The sequence below is a fragment of the Camponotus floridanus genome, unplaced genomic scaffold (genome assembly GCF_003227725.1).
Source record: "Camponotus floridanus strain SB8 unplaced genomic scaffold, Cflo_v7.5 scaffold3, whole genome shotgun sequence".
NCBI lineage: Eukaryota > Metazoa > Arthropoda > Insecta > Hymenoptera > Formicidae > Camponotus > Camponotus floridanus.
In genome coordinates this window covers 1,921,549-1,938,164 of record NW_020229436.1, presented here as the reverse complement: position 1 = coordinate 1,938,164, position 16,616 = coordinate 1,921,549, and the positions used below count along the sequence as shown (strand labels likewise).

At 31.9% G+C, this 16,616-nt stretch overlaps 1 protein-coding gene across 2 annotated transcripts; it reads left to right on the top strand.

Moving 5' to 3' along the window:
- The first annotated feature begins 285 nt into the window (after window positions 1–285).
- Window positions 286–15,816, top strand: LOC105252124 (moesin/ezrin/radixin homolog 1). 2 transcript variants are annotated; one of them, XM_011259372.3, is made up of 9 exons: window positions 286–526; window positions 910–1,089; window positions 12,332–12,454; window positions 13,075–13,347; window positions 13,803–14,132; window positions 14,505–14,747; window positions 14,920–15,095; window positions 15,210–15,426; window positions 15,643–15,807. In XM_011259372.3, exons 1-9 carry the CDS (start codon window positions 506–508, stop codon window positions 15,805–15,807), a joined length of 1,728 nt encoding a protein of 575 aa, XP_011257674.1. In that variant the 5' UTR covers window positions 286–505. The 2 variants fall into 2 exon arrangements, with proteins under 2 accessions (XP_011257674.1, XP_025265771.1); XM_025409986.1 differs by lacking the exons at window positions 286–526; window positions 910–1,089 and adding an exon at window positions 10,371–10,403 and having other exon boundaries at window positions 15,643–15,816.
- The last annotated feature ends 800 nt before the right edge of the window (window positions 15,817–16,616 follow it).

The following is a 16,616-nucleotide window of genomic DNA, read 5'->3' as shown; positions in this document are numbered from 1 at the left end:
TCCTCAGGAAGTTAATCCGCGACGAAAAAATTACATAATCAACGCGCGCGCGCGCGCGATTGCAGCGGATCCGCGCACCCGGTATCCGAAAACGTTAAACGGGGCCCCGACCAGGCCTAACCCGAGGTCCCTTCCTTCCGGTATCGCCGATCGCGATTGGCCGACCAGGTTCCCCACGTGACCACGCTCGTCGTGCAACGCGTTCATTCTGAAGCGGGGGAAACGGTGCCCTCGTCTCCTTTGAACACCGTGGAGAGGGGTACGTTGTCGGTTGCACTTGCGTTTCGATCTATTGTTCAGCTCGAGAGACCGGCTCCGAAGGCCGACCTCGCTCGCTCGTGCGATCCGTCGGATTTTATACTCCATCGACGTTTACTGAACGCGTAGTCTTCGTCGTCAGTCGCGTCGTGTCTCGGCGATTCTTCAATTCGCGTGTTTTCTCGCCGAATATTCTCCTATATCGTTGGTTCCTGCTTGTTAACGTTCCACGAATCTCTCCGCAGACATGGTGGCCGGTGGCAAAATGGTAAGCCGACCATTATTGGTGCGAATTGAAACTTGCATCAAGAGTGAACGCAATAAATTCTTCATAAATGTCGAGGAATATCTTAAAATTAAGAAGTTGAGATTTTATAAGAAATTATTAAATAATTAAAAAGTTATAAAATTTTATAAAAGCTTAAGGTCTTTGTAGTACTTAGCATATTTTTGAAATAATATTCCTATGAAAAGAATACAAGAATTGCCTCGGAAGAATATTCTGACTAGTCTTCTTGAGAAGTATTATAAAAAGAAACATATATATAATACATATTGTGAGGACGAGAGCCTCGAGCTCTTTACCGAGTGACGCGCTTGAATCTCATTATCTGACAACATCGTTTTATTTGCATGTGCTGTGCCGCGAAGATGAACGTGAGGGTGACGACGATGGACGCGGAATTGGAGTTCGCGATCCAGGCGACGACCACCGGGAAGCAACTGTTCGACCAGGTCGTGAAAACGATCGGGCTGCGCGAGGTGTGGTTCTTCGGTCTCCAGTACACCGACAATAAGGGCGACCTCACCTGGATCAAGCTCTACAAAAAGGTAGGATATACTTGCGTATTCGCGTCCTCTTCCCGTACTTTTGTCCTGCTTTCTAATTTACTTGCCTTTTTTCCACGTAATAAGATTTAATCCTGTGCTTTGTGATTTATCCAATGTATAACTAGCTGGAGAATCTCCAGAAAAATGAGCTCTCTCTTTTATAAAGGGAATATATAATATGAAAATTATTATAAATTATTTTAATATACATAAAATTAATATTAAAAATTATTTATTTTATTTTTTTGCAATGAAAAGAATTTTATGAATTTTGTACAATAGATAGGTAATTATTCGTATTTTATGAATAATTTAAGTGCGTTATACAACGAAGATTAAAACCGGTTATGAAGTTCTCGCTAGCTTCGTTGGCGGTTTGAGAGTGTTAGTTGCAAGCGAAATTCCATCGTGATCAATTTTCGGTGTTGATGCCACTGAAAACCGAATCCCGACCGTGGAACCGCTTATGCTGTGATCGTCGCGTGATATGCGAGGCCCACCCGCGCGTATCGACGCGTATGAATACGTCGGGAATGAATGAAAACGGAAATTGTCAAAATTATGAAGTCGGATAATATCTAATCTGATTCGCCGTTGTGTACAAAGTAACGTGTTTTGCTTCGTAAAACTATTATAACTAATCTTATGTCATAGAAATGTAATTTCATGTGTAGCGACACGTTTTGCTGTAGATTAAGAATAGTTAAGTAGTTAAATATATGGCTATATATTTTAAAATGGAAAATCTTTAAATGCAAATATTTAACGATAGCTCTTTAAGTAAGTAAATAAATAATTAAACATATATTAAATATATTTAAATATATTTTAATATATTTAAACCGATGATTTTTCATGTTTAATTTTTTCCAATTTATATTATGTTAGAAATCACCGAAGAAGTAATTTAATTAATTTAATTGAAATAAATGTATAGAAGGAAATAAGAAAACTATACATTTTGAAAGTTTCCTAGAAGAACAAATATTACTTTGAAAACAATTATTCGCGAGAACTTTTAACGTACGCGCGTTTCAAGAATTATTTAAAATTTATTATTTTACCGCAATCTTTTAAATTTATTCGCAGATAATTTTCGACTAATTTTGCATGTACTGTAGTCGCTTTAATTTATATATGTGTATCAGATTTTCGCGTATAACTCGGCCGAGCGTGCATCAGATTCACGCTTACGCGCACGTGAAGTATATGGAATTAATGCAAGAAGTAATTGCTGACTTCCTAAAGAATTGCACGCAGCAAATATCCTGGCGATATCGCGTAGAGGTCCTAAAGGTGTCTGATAGCGGAATATGTTGCGCCAATTCATACGAAACCTGTTTTTAGGCGGTTGCAATGTGGCAGGTAGACAGACAAGATTTTCTGAGATCGTATTCTCATAATGTTTCTCAACTATAAATTCTTGCGGCAATCAAAAACCTTAAATCGAATCATAACGTTAATTTAACGTTAATTTACTTATCGCATTTGCTACTTTAAAAAATTATTTTAGTTTATATTAATTTATTTATCATTTTTCTTCTTGTTCCCTAATTTATTTATTTTATTTTACGTATTTTCAATTGAAATACCTCTAATCGAATTTTCCTTAATTAACGAATATTGTATGCATCGGAGCACAATAGCTTTTTAATTAATCATTCATGCAGCAGCAGTAAAAGAGTTCTTGGTTTCTTCGATCTTAGCTCATTGGTGGCAAATGCTGATGTCATCGGTTTTCAAGTGCAAGACACATGTTGAACGTTCTTATCCTTCTTTTTTATAATCATGATGTAGCACGAATGCGGTTTTTCTGATGATTCTTATTTCTCGAAGAACGTTATAGATGCTCGCAAACTTTCCCTTTCCCGAGAATCTCTATTAAAAATTTGCAGATATTTCAATGAAATTTTTTAAAGACTCTTATTTTATTATTAATTTTAAAATTGTTAAATGTGTTTTGAGAAAAATAGATTTTAGATAGATTTTTTTTTATATAGATTTATATAAGAAACAAGTTATTTTATTTATTTATTTTTCAAATTTGTTGGATTTATTTTTTTTAAATTTATTATTTTGAAATATTTTTTACATAATTTTTTTCCAATTCTATAGGAATTTTCCTATCTAAATTTTATTTTATATGAATCTTCTATGCTTTCATATTAAACTGCGATTAAAGACATTATTAAAATCATTCGCTAAATGTGCATTTATGAGCGATACTTTCGAGAATCGCAACTTGGTCGGAAATGGGGACTCCCGATGCGTATCAGATTGACTTCGAGAAACTTTCGAAGTGTACTTTCCTTGTAAGATTTGCATCCATAAATAACCGGTTAAAAAAGAATTTGTTGCTTTTTTCATCTTTATATGTTACATTCTCTTTAATGTTTTATAAAAAATTAAATAGAACAACATTTTTTTATTTATTGTATATAATTTATTATAAAAAATCTAGGAATTTGATTTGAATCATCTAAAGGAGCTTATTGCACGAGTAGAACTATTATAAGGAAAAAGCTATAGATAAGAGTTTTGAATACATTTTAAATATATTTTGAAAATTATTATATCGTTCAAACAATTGATGACGGAATGATTATAGTTGAGAAAATTATAATTATATATCATTATGTGAAAATTGCACGTATCTCAAAACTTTTTCAATGATAAACATTAAAATTAATCGCATATGTGTCTTTTAGAAATTTTTTATTCAAATTTTTTCTATGATTACACTCGTGTATATTTTTGATTACGAATATAGGTCAGTTTTACCATCTCCGATTAACTCAATCAGCCGATTAAATTTAAGAATTGCCAAACTAACTCTATATCTTATGAAAGAAATTCTTGACATTATAATACATATAATTAAATTGATCAGCGTAATTGTTTTAAAAAATCAATACGTTTGGTGAATGACTATAGATTATTCAATTTTTTGATTTATCCGCAAATTCAAATAATTTTAATTTTCGAGTTCAGTACAGTTATTCGCAGAGCAAACCAGACACTTTATCGGCTTTCACCGGCTGGTTAGTGTCGGAGACGACGCGCCTTCACCTTGACACAGTCGCCACTTGTCGTTCAACTTGTCAGTCACCTTTTTTCCAACAGGCCAATGATTTTCACATCAGGCCTCGGCGGAAACTCATCCTTTTTAGGTTTCTTTCTAATCGTGAGCTTAAACTTTCAAACGCCTCCAACAGGAAAATGGAGAAAAACCCGACGCGACAGGTGCTTGCCAGGTGAAAATTGTCGTGGATGGAATATAGGCAAGAACTTGTAGTCTGTACGAGCCATTGAAAACCAGCTGGCATGGCAATAATTCCCGTTTAAGTAGTTTTATCTTGGCATTTTTAAACAACCGCGTCTGTTTTATAGTTTCCTCGTGTTTCTGCAGTACTAAAATTATAATCTTCGGTATTTAAAAATTATAATTTTAGTATTAATCAATTATATGCAATAAAACTAAATGCAATAATGCTAAACCTAATTTTTTTGAACGATATAATAATTTTCAAAACACATTCGAAACTTTTCTATATTTTTATCGGTGCAATAATTAATAATTTCGTCCCTATCTAACAGTAGAAATCAAATTTCTAAATTTATTGCAGTAAATTGCATGGAAATAAATCGGTCTAACAATGATGTTTCACTCTACTTAAATTTAAAATATATAAAGAAGTAAAGTAATGAATTTACTTCTTCCATAGAGTTTATCAAGATTAATATAAATCACAGTAGTTATTTTGCAATCGGCTATTCGTACATTGAACCTTGCAGTATACGTAGATATGCGTCGTCGGTAGCACACTTCCATGTGATAAATGAAAATCACAGAACTATAGTCTCTCCAACTCGACTGAATAGCTGTTAAAGAACAAAGATGGGAAAAAATATATAGGTTAACGTGTTAACATACGAGAGAAATATCTACAATCGTTTACTACTCGTACTTTTAACGAGAGAAACGCGAACTTCCTTTATGACATAAATTTTCTTTTATTAAATTAAATATTAAATATTTTAGATATATGATTTATCTTTCAAATAAGATGCATATTAAAATAAAATTCGAATCTTTGTAAAAGTAATAATCCTGAGATTATTTTAATCTTAAGATTGTTATTCACGTAGCAAAAGAGATCTTTTTCCAGTTATTTTTCTCATATTTCAGAATCTTTAAATCTGAGAAATACGTGTACAGATTGTGAAGAAAAATGAAGAGAAAAGTGTCTTGAAAGATTAAATCGTTTCTTGTTTATAGAGAGCTTTACCACAACTTCTGATGGCTTTAGATAATCTCATTTGTAAAAGCATCAGCAAGAAGATTAGATAAATTATGTTATCTGTTATATAAATATAGCAGCGATTATTATGAGTATAATACATTAATTAAATCTTGAGTCATTGTTTTTAACTTAATTTTCTAATTGCATAGCACTGCAGTAGACTGATATAGTAGTCGCTCGATAACGATGATTATCCCGATAGCATTCCTGTAATGAATCATTTGGCACCTTGTGCACGTTCTTTAAATTCTTCTCTTAATGACGAGATGATTGCACGCAGCCGGAAAGCGCGATAGCAAGGGTGGTGAAGAAGGAGGTGAAAAAGAAAGTTCGAAAGCTGAGAGGCTGCTCGGACTCGGATACAGACGACGAGTTCGACGATGGTCTGGTAAGAGCTCGATAGGACACAAACTTTTCACACGTTCCAAGGAAAGAACTCTGAGAGAGCATCTTGAAAAAATAATAATTTGACGATGATTGATTGTATGCAGGATGATTATTTTTGCATGCGGTGAGGACGATAGCGATGTTTTATGTTAAAATCTATTAAAATTGATATTTAATAAAAAATTTTTATATTTATTTATAAATATATTTTTTTTAATATTTCTTCATTTTTTTTAAAATTGTATAGATTGATTCGAAAGAATTTGTAGATAAAAGTCTATGCGTTACACTTGTAAAAAATGGATTCTCCGTATTTCATCGCTTGGTATTTTCATCTGGGAAAAAAGATATACATCCTGCTGAGTCAATCGTTTCGCAAGAAAAGAAACTTATGAGGCGCACAGGTATTAAAAAAGAAAAGAATAAAACTAGAACATTATGCTGTGATTTTGCAGAAGCAGAGCGCCTTATCGCATCGCGATAAAAGAGAGAAATGAGAAAGAGGAACGCGAACAAGATCGTCCGCGTGTACATTGTCTGATATGCGTGTCGCTTATTAAACGATCCAATCGAGCGTGTTACGTCACTTATATGAAAATACCCCTCGATGAGTCACGCGATGAGAAGTCACTTGAAGAATTTCTTCGCGAGAAAGTTTCCTTATTAGTTGCTTCTAATAAAAAGAGAGAGACGCCTTGATATTTTTAAGCCTTGATGTTTTTCCAGTAAAAAAAAATACTACAAATTGTTTACAGAATCTAAGATTGGAATTTTATTAGAATTTATGGATTATTCACTCGAATGTGGGAACGTCCTCTTGTCACTCTGTTTTTTTTCTTTCTCGTCCTGAGATTGGATTGTATCTCTTTTTATGCATTATTCTAATTTGCCGCGGTTATCGTTGATTACTTCGGTCGCTTCTCTCTCAAGTTCCTATGTGTCACTTTCTCCCAATTAGGATTCATATTAACCCTTAAATGGAGGTCGACTTTCGCACGAATTGCGAGTGTTTGTCGAGTGCGATACGCTTGTCGAGATTACATTGCGCGCATTTTTTTTCTGTCAAGGCTCAACAAAGAAATTCTTTCATATAATAGAATGAATACGTCATGGGTTATCTAGGAAATATATATTAAATTAAAAAAATATATATCAAGAGATATTTTTTATCATTTCTAGAATAAAACTTGCAAAAATGAGAAAACTTCTATACAAGTTATCTATATTTGTGGAGCGATTTTTAATTTTTCGTTTCTTCAGAAAATAAAATTATAATTAATCGACTTATAAAAAGCAATGATGATAACAGTGGTATCGCTGAATATGTTGCCATCACATATTTATTATATATATTAATTATTAATACGAAAAAATGATGGCGTTATCAATGATTATGGCATAGTTGGAATTCTGCAATAATGAGTAACTTATAATGCTTCTAATCGCGCAATTAAGTGCACGATAAATTTATCGCTAATTGGATCATAATTCGTTGTAGCAACCATGAAGCACGATGCATGTATCCAAAGTACTTTTCAGACAGGAATTAACAGCAAATTTTACTTCGCGGAGCATGGAAAATTTAAAACTCCTACTAAAATAAAAAAATCTTTTATTGATAAAATTAAAGTGATAAAATATAACCGAATATGACAGAGAGGTCAAATCAGGAGATGAATTAGCATCACAGATGAAAAATAAAAAATAAACATTACTTTTTAAACGTATAAAATGGAAAGATATACAATATCTTTATTATTTAAGAAAGAATATTAAATTACATTATTTTAAAGAAAAAGAATAATTAAGGTGATTTAAAAGTTAAAAATGTAGGAAAAGAAATTAAAAAGCAAGGCAGGTAACCACAAACATTGATGTACGATGCTTTGATTATAAAAAGATTAACTAGTGTATTAAATAATAATCATAATGTTCAAGAGAACATAATGAAATCGCAAAAAGATTCATGAACATTATGATTATTATTTAATATACTGGTTAATCTTTTTATATTTGTATCGTACGTCAATGCTTGTGGTTACCTGTCTTGTTTTTTAATTTCTTTTCCTACATTATTTGAATTTTAATAAAATAAATACACAAGTAGAGTTTTTATTTCATAAAAAAACAGGAAATGACGCAATTTATCGCATTTTCTTCTATTTCTCTTGTTTAAACTACATTCTAACAATACTTAATTTTATTATCGCGTAAGTGTCACTTCAGAGAACGATCGTAAAGTGCGATAAGAGCCTCGCGTAAAAATGGTCTCAAAGTAGACGATGGTTGATGCGTCGTCTCAAGGACTCTACAAATCTTTAACCGACTGGTCCCGGGAATGCTTGATCACCGCTCCGTAACAGGTTATAAGTCGAAAAAGAAGACAATTCGCACAGGTGCGCTTCTCGCGGACTGTAGACTGTAGACTGTTATGTAACAGTTTGCATTACAGGATCTAGCAACCGATACGTGCGTTTTCTGTATGCCATTCCGACCCATTCTCCGCGTCTCCCTCCTGCGGTATTCCTGTTGTGTTATCGCGCATACTTGTAAGGCCACCGTTGGGCTGTGCATGCAAATTCGTGATTGTATTGCACTAACTGATGAGGACAAATTGAACTAAAAAATGGCGAGGGGTTTGTTATTTTATTCTCAAACTGACTTACGATCTTAAGAAGCCTTTGCAATGTTTATAAAATTAATATTACTATAAAAAAGATTAAATAATTTAGCAACTCTTAAAATTTTATAAGATTTCTTATAAATCTACTTGATAATTTTTCTCAGAAATTTTGGAAAACTGGAAAAATAACATTAAACATTTATTAAATTTAAATAAAATTTAATGATGTATACATCTAAATAATTATTACGTTTCTTAATTAATTTCGATTAGATTTTATTTTGATAGAGACTTAATTACAATTTCAATAAAGAACGAATAATCAATTTGAAGAAATTTAATGTTAAAAATATTAATATCGATAATTAAAGTTACTATAGCAATAATATTAAATGCATGCAAATGATACCTAAATTATAATTTGAAAATTCTTTTAGACTGTTCAATAACGTTTATCGATGTGATTTTATTTATCGATGACCACATGAGACTTGCAAATTCATAGCTCTCAGTTATTTTTGGTATCAAGCAGATTTAGAAGACGTCATTCCGTCAGGAATAGCGAATATTATCCTCGAGACGGTCTCTGACGGTCTGAATAGCTCACTACTCTTAAATTTATGATGTTTCTTTATATGTAATAAATGATATATATTGTGTATATGTTTTAATTATAATGATAATGTTTATATTATTTAAATGAAAAAATTGAATCGTAATTTACATATTACAAGCCATTAAAATAATTACAAATTTTATTATCATAAAACCGACAAGAATTAATTTTGAATGTGTCAAAATTTTTAATTTGCGTTAGAAAAAAAATACTTTCATATTTTTACGAGAGAGTATAGCGATACTTTTCTTAGTTATGCATGGGACATGCACATTATACTTAGAATTATAGGAATTACATTGAATGTAAGACGATCTTGCTTCTCTGCTGACTTGAGTTAAATTCTTCTTCGTGACGTCCTTAAAATTATTATTGTCATTATAAAACATGATTTACCTGATTTACCGTAAATCCAACATATTTCAAATATCGATGTAATAATTTCAAGGACGTGTTGTTCGTGGTCGATATACGCGGGATGGTTTTATACACCGCAATACTTTAACTTTACCATATTTTTATTCTTTAAACGCATGCCAACCGCAATACTAACAACTGGAAGCGTGGACTTTCATTCTTGTCTAGGGTAAGTTGTGAATAATTTTTCAGCATAAATGTTGCATGTTGCCCAAACGAGAAGTGATGCACGATTTTAGCGACACAAACTCTCTCGCGAATGCTGTTTTTCCTGAAATATATCTTGATTAATAAAAATCGGCGACTTGTGTAAAACTTCTCTTTGCAAATATTTATTCTCTAAAGGAGAAGCCGATCGCACTTTACATACCTGTTTCTGTTAAAAAAACATCGTTTTAACTATTTGCCGTGAAGATACAATAGTTAAAGGCAACAAATCATATGTTATTTAATAAAAAGGCAATTCTATGCCGTTACATCATGATCATAATCATGACTGGTGATTTTTTAAATGCTGTCCTTGAAACGTTATCTAACATATGCGACAATTCATTTATTTGAAAAAAACTGCATCTGTTGTAAAATATATATATATACGTTAGAGTTTCCCGTAATTCAATTAACCTTGTTATTTTTGTTATTTTCTGAGGGATGTACGTAATATTCTATGATATATGCGTGTCAAAATATATTGATAAAATAAGTGAAATTTGCTGGTAAAATAATCATTCGAAAGTATAATTTTATCATAAATTAATATTAAATAGATGGCTGTTCAAACACATAACCGATTTATTTCTTTTCTTTTTTTATCTGTAACATTAATACATACTTTTATCTGTCATATCAAACGAAAATCATCTTTGAATGCAAAAATGCACCATATAACATTATAATTGTAAAAGCAATATGTGACATTGATAAATAATTGCAGGTGATTCCGTGCGGTCTTCAAAAAATCTGCCACGTAAGATTACAAAGAATTTTCTGATCCTCACATTTTATTTCAATGTATTTTTAATGTCCAGATTAAAAAAAAAAAATTCAAATTAAGTCATAACATGTCAGAATAATTGTTTGTCATCGTTTGTTTGATATTAGTTGAATTAATCACTTGATCATAAAGATACTCCTTGATAATACTTATTCGAACACATCGTATCTATTTAGATATGAATTATTCAGAAAATATATGACAGCAAAATCTTGTTTTATTTTTGTTATTCTTACAAGATTTTAATTTAAAAATATATCTCATTTTTATTTATGATTTGCTTAGAAATATGTAACAGCATAATAAATTTAAATGTCACTGTTTTTTTAAAAATTATCAGTTGTAATATACAACTATTATGATTTTTGTTTTTATTATAAAATAAATATAATATAAATTAACATTTCTTTATGTTTGGCAGTTCATACGAGAGAAAAAGATGATAAAATAAAAAATCCTGTATATATATGTGACATTATTAAATCTTTCTCACTTTTGATATTGAAAGTAGTACACGTAGCATATCTTGCATTATTACACGTTTTGTATCATTTTCAGACATTGTATTTGAAATACCACAAAAAAATGCACTTTTATTTTTCATTGCAATTTTCATTGCGATAGTTATCAGAAACTTTCAATGCTTATCTAGTATAGCCCAGATAATGTTGTTTTAAGCAATATTTTTCTATTTATCGCTATATACAAAACTCGTAGATAAATAGTCGACAAACACGAGGAATATAAACTTTCGATGAGCCGATTATCGTGACGTAAGTTCTTTCAGTGATACACCTGGATAAGATTCCATGAGAATGGAAAATAAATGATTAAGACGAACACATTCATCGCGTTGAAATACTTTGCGATAGTATCATTTTGAGTATCTTAATGTAATCCAATAAAAGCGATTATATCGTCATCAATTGATGTGAAGACGAAATCGTGTCTGCCTCTTTAGGAAGACGGTCGATTCCGTTTGTCGAAGCTATTGATGGGAAATTCCATTGACAGTAGGGGAAAATTTCACTATTAAATATAAATTACTGTTAAGTGATTTCGTAAGCAATGCAATATTTTATTATTTAAAATTTTTTTGTTTTACAATATAGTATAATTTTTAAAATTAATTCATAATTTTTTTAATTAACGTAAAATGTAGGATATGCTTGAAAAGCACATATATTTTAGGATAAAAAAGAATAATTCTTTTTTATTTTTAGCGCAAATATCAAACACCGAAGCACAGAACATATGAGTGTACATACATACACACACACACACTTACATTATAATCACACATTTTTGAACGACGAATATTTTTTAATTATATTTAAGAAATAGAAAGAAGTAGGAAATATTCGTCTTTGATCGATAATGCAGATATCGTACGCGTTACATAATTATGACGAATTGTTGTCTGATAATGCAAACAAGACGTGAATATGTTTGCGGTTAGAGATATGAATATTCAAATACATATATAAGAAAGAATTTATCAGAATTTGTGAAATCGAAATTTTTACAAGCAAAAAATGTAAAATATAATATGATAATATTTTTCCCATATCGTGTTTAATTTTTATATACATATAAATGTATAAAATATAACATGCGAAAATACATTTCGCATGTTATCCTTTTCAATGCATTACATTTTGACGCCAAATTTTTTCATTATATTTTAATGTATTTTATACATTCGTTATCACATATGTGTCTCATTTATTCATCTATAATCCTTACATCACAAGAACTTTTTTCCGCATGTTTAATCATTCTTTTCATAACGCGATCCGTAAATACCGCATGCTTTTACACATTTGAACAACAAGTGTGATCTTTGCTCAAGCACGATGAATAATTTTAGCGGAGTTATTTATTTTTCATTTATTTTACAGGTGATGAATCAGGAGGTGAAGAAAGAAACTCCACTGCAGTTCAAATTCCGTGCAAAATTCTATCCCGAGGACGTCGCCGAAGAACTGATACAAGATATTACGCTTCGACTTTTTTACCTTCAGGTAAAAAAATTGTTAATTAAATATTTATCTTTATCATATTTATGCAGTTTTAGTTCACGTACACAATATTTAATTTGCTACTCTGTTTCGCAAAATAATTTCTGAGCCTTGTCACAGAACAGGTCGTGTTGCACTGTAAAAACAGTGAGACTGGATCGTGTGTCGATATAATCGTATTCGAGAGCGAGTAACGTAACAACAATGCAGTTCATTTATTCGTCGCTCCAAGTAAGCCACGTGCACCGGATGGTCATTCGTTTATCTGATTTGGTTTTTCCCATCATTTTATTTTCCTCAATGGATATGCGACTGCAAGAAATGCGTTTCAATTTTTTGCTATTTAGACAAGCACATATGGTTAATGTTCGAAAAGAGTGATGATTTTCGTCAAATTATCGTCAAAATTTTAAATAAAAAATTGTTTATTTCAAACATATGAAATATATATTTACACGCGTTATTTTTAGATATTTTATATTAATTATTTGTTATATAAGTTGCGATTTTATTATTGAATTTTAACATAATATACACGTTGATCAATATTATTATACAAATAAATTAATTACATTTCTTTATTAATTGATATCTTACAATCAACGTTTTTTGATTGATTGCAGGTGAAGAATTCTATCCTCACGGACGAAATATATTGCCCACCGGAAACATCCGTCCTGCTGGCCTCATACGCCGTTCAAGCGAGACATGGAGATTATCAGAAGGGCAATCATCCCACTGGCTTCCTGGCGAATGATCGACTGTTGCCACAGCGCGTCGTTGACCAACATAAGATGAGCAAAGATGAATGGGATAGTTCTATTACAAATTGGTGGCAGGAACATCGTGGCATGTTGCGAGAAGACGCCATGATGGAGTATCTGAAAATTGCTCAGGTATCTGTTTAAGTAGCGTGTACAGGATGTAAATTTGAAATCCACAAAGGCGAAGGCTTCAGGCGAAAGCGGATAGATGGCGCGTATGGATATTTATTTTCACTGCAAAATTATTTTTGTATATATTGTGTAAGTGGTCTTTGAAATTTTTATTTTACGAATTCTGTTTCTGTAAGCTTTCTTGATTCATTCCTGAAGACTTGTCGCATCTACGATAACTATACGTTATGTTTTAATTATACTTTATAATTATTCATGTAATCTTGTATTTCAACTCGATGTTTGTTTAGGAGGCAGTATTTTTTAACTAAAGTTTGTAACTAAGTTTTTTTTTATTTTTTTTTAACTCTATTTTTGTAGTTTACATTTTACTATGTGAAAAGTTGAGAAATGCTGCTATTTTTTGGTGTTTCTAGTATTGTTTTAGTATTTTTTTTATTTCTTGCTTTCCGTAGGACTTAGAGATGTATGGTGTGAATTACTTTGAAATTCGCAACAAGAAGGGCACAGACCTTTGGTTGGGTGTGGATGCTTTAGGTTTGAACATCTACGAGAAGGACGATAAGCTTACGCCGAAAATCGGCTTCCCGTGGTCTGAGATACGGAATATCTCGTTCAACGATAAGAAATTTATAATCAAGCCAATCGACAAGAAGGCGCCGGACTTTGTCTTTTTCGCTAGCAGAGTGAAGATTAACAAAAGAATTCTCGCACTATGTATGGGCAATCACGAGCTCTACATGCGCAGACGTAAACCGGATACGATCGACGTACAGCAGATGAAGGTATGGAATATTATGTGTCAATGATATGTCATATTTGAACTATGAAATCGATATAAATTAATTTATATATATTTATATATATTTATATATATATTGATGTACCTTTACTTATCTACTAAATCTTATATAACGTTATCATTAATGATTAATTTATTGGGCATTATTTTACGTAACCATTATATAGCATATTGAATTTGTTTAAGGATTAAAATAATATTATTTAATGGTACAAGAAGTTGAAAAATACAACAAATGTGTGGCTGTTAAAATTTATTTTAATTATTTATAAAAAAGTGAATAATAATAATGAACATTGATATCTTAAGTGTGAAATTGTGATGAGAGATTGATAACATTTGATTTCTTTATTAGGCTCAAGCTAGAGACGAAAAGATTGCAAAACAGCAACAGAGAGAAAAATTGCAATTGGAAATAGCTGCCCGAGAACGTGCGGAGAAGAAACAGCAAGAATACGAAGAAAGGCTAAGAAACATGGCGGAAGAAATGGATAGGCGGCAAGCCGAATTGAATGAGGCTCAGGAAATGATTCGACGTTTGGAGGAACAACTGAAACAATTACAGGCTGCCAAAGAAGAGTTAGAAAATCGCCAGAAGGTGAGAACGAATTTATTTAATTGCGTAGTTTAAAATTGCCAAGAATAAGTAATTCTATTGTTACTTTTTTTATAAATTTTCACATAATTAATATTCGTTTTATTATGCACATTCATCTTATGCATGATTTTTTTATCTTTGTTATCTTTTTAATCTTCGTGTTATCGTGCAGGAATTGACAGCCATGATGGAAAAATTGGAACTCTCGCACGAAATGGAGGCTGCAGAACGTGTTAAACTCGAACAGGAAATAAGAGCTAAGCAAGAGGAGGTGCAACGCATACAATCAGAAGTGGAGGCTAAGGATGCGGAAGCTAGAAGATTACAAGCAGAATTTGAAGCTGCCAAGTATAGCAATTTTCCTTTTTTTCATCCTTTTTTTTAAATATAATTGTATATAATTATATGTAATTTAATATAATTTTTTTAAATATAATTGTATGTTACGTCTTATTATGCAAGATTGAGACAAGAAGAAGCTGACCGGCAATATCAGGCTAATCAGACTCCGCATCATCATCATGTCGAGGAAAATGAAGAAGGCGAGGAAGAGGGTGAGGATGAAGTGCCTCAAGGAAACGTCACTAAGGATCTTGCGACTGACGAAACTATAATCGATCCTGTTGAGGAACGACGCACTTTAGCAGAAAGAAACGAACGTCTCCACGATCAATTGAAGGTATATTTAATTTTAATACGTTTTATTCGGTTTTTTATTTCTAATTTTAAATAATCATTTTGTAATTGTATCTACTTTAAAATATTGCAAATATTTATTTTCTTACAAATATGTTTCTGATATTTAATGCAAATTTGATGATTTTATACACGTAAAACATTATTTTATTATTCCACGTGAAACATTATTGTAGTTATAGAATATATCCATTGACAGGCATTGAAACAAGATCTCGCCCAGTCGCGCGACGAAACCAAGGAAACGGTGATGGATAAGATTCACAGGGAAAACGTGCGCCAAGGTCGCGACAAATACAAGACACTTCGCGAGATTCGCAAGGGCAATACCAAGCGTCGTGTTGATCAGTTCGAGAACATGTAAATTAATGTACGTGCATCTAATCGCTTACCTTATCCTTTCCTATTTTCAATTTCTCACTTGACTTCGTGGAAATGGGGAATGCAGTAAAATGATAACGAGATACTGATAAGATAAAGATAGAAAAAGAAATAGAGAAAGAAATAGAGAAAGGTAATAAATTTTACAATCGATGTATAAATAGAATCATTTGAATAACATATTCGATCAGTTTAACCTTTCTCAAAGTTCGCGCACGGATGACGCCGTGATTATCGAGAATTACTAACGAGTATGATATTTGTCTGACACATTAGATCGATGACGAGATTCTATCCTCATGCAAACTGATAATCAAAGCTCGCACGTTTTTTGGCGAGGAGAACGCGACGAGAGCGAGCGACTCGCACCGTCTTCCACGTATGCTTCCACATAAATTAATGCTGCACGATCTCGATTCTATCGAGAATCATCACGTGCCTCCGCAGCGCGGATAAATTTTCTCGTTATTTTATGCAAGTATGTCTCGTGAAAAAAATGATAATTTTTTTTTTTTTTTTAATCTAGCTAATTGGAATTAGTTCTGAATCTTATATTATTCTCTATATACTAATAATTTACCAAGTAATTTTATTATCTTAGATGCAGACATACTTATCGCTGAAATGGCAAGAAAATTTACATCACAGTTTGTTACCTTTACTTAATCTTATTACTTAATCTTTTCTCCGCGCATCAACGGGCCTAACATTTTCATATATTGTGAGGTGCTAATACTGGTCTCGCTTCATGATAAGCTTTACTGCCGATCACTTATTTCGCGATCTTTAACA

Excerpts from the sequence above, each read along its gene's own strand:
- LOC105252124 (XM_011259372.3), top strand. The coding sequence starts at position 506 with ATGGTGGCCGGTGGCAAAATG. Across the intron at positions 1,090-12,331 it reads GGATCAAGCTCTACAAAAAG|GTGATGAATCAGGAGGTGAA; the intron begins GTAGGATATACT and ends TTTATTTTACAG. Across the intron at positions 15,096-15,209 it reads GCAGAATTTGAAGCTGCCAA|ATTGAGACAAGAAGAAGCTG; the intron begins GTATAGCAATTT and ends TTATTATGCAAG.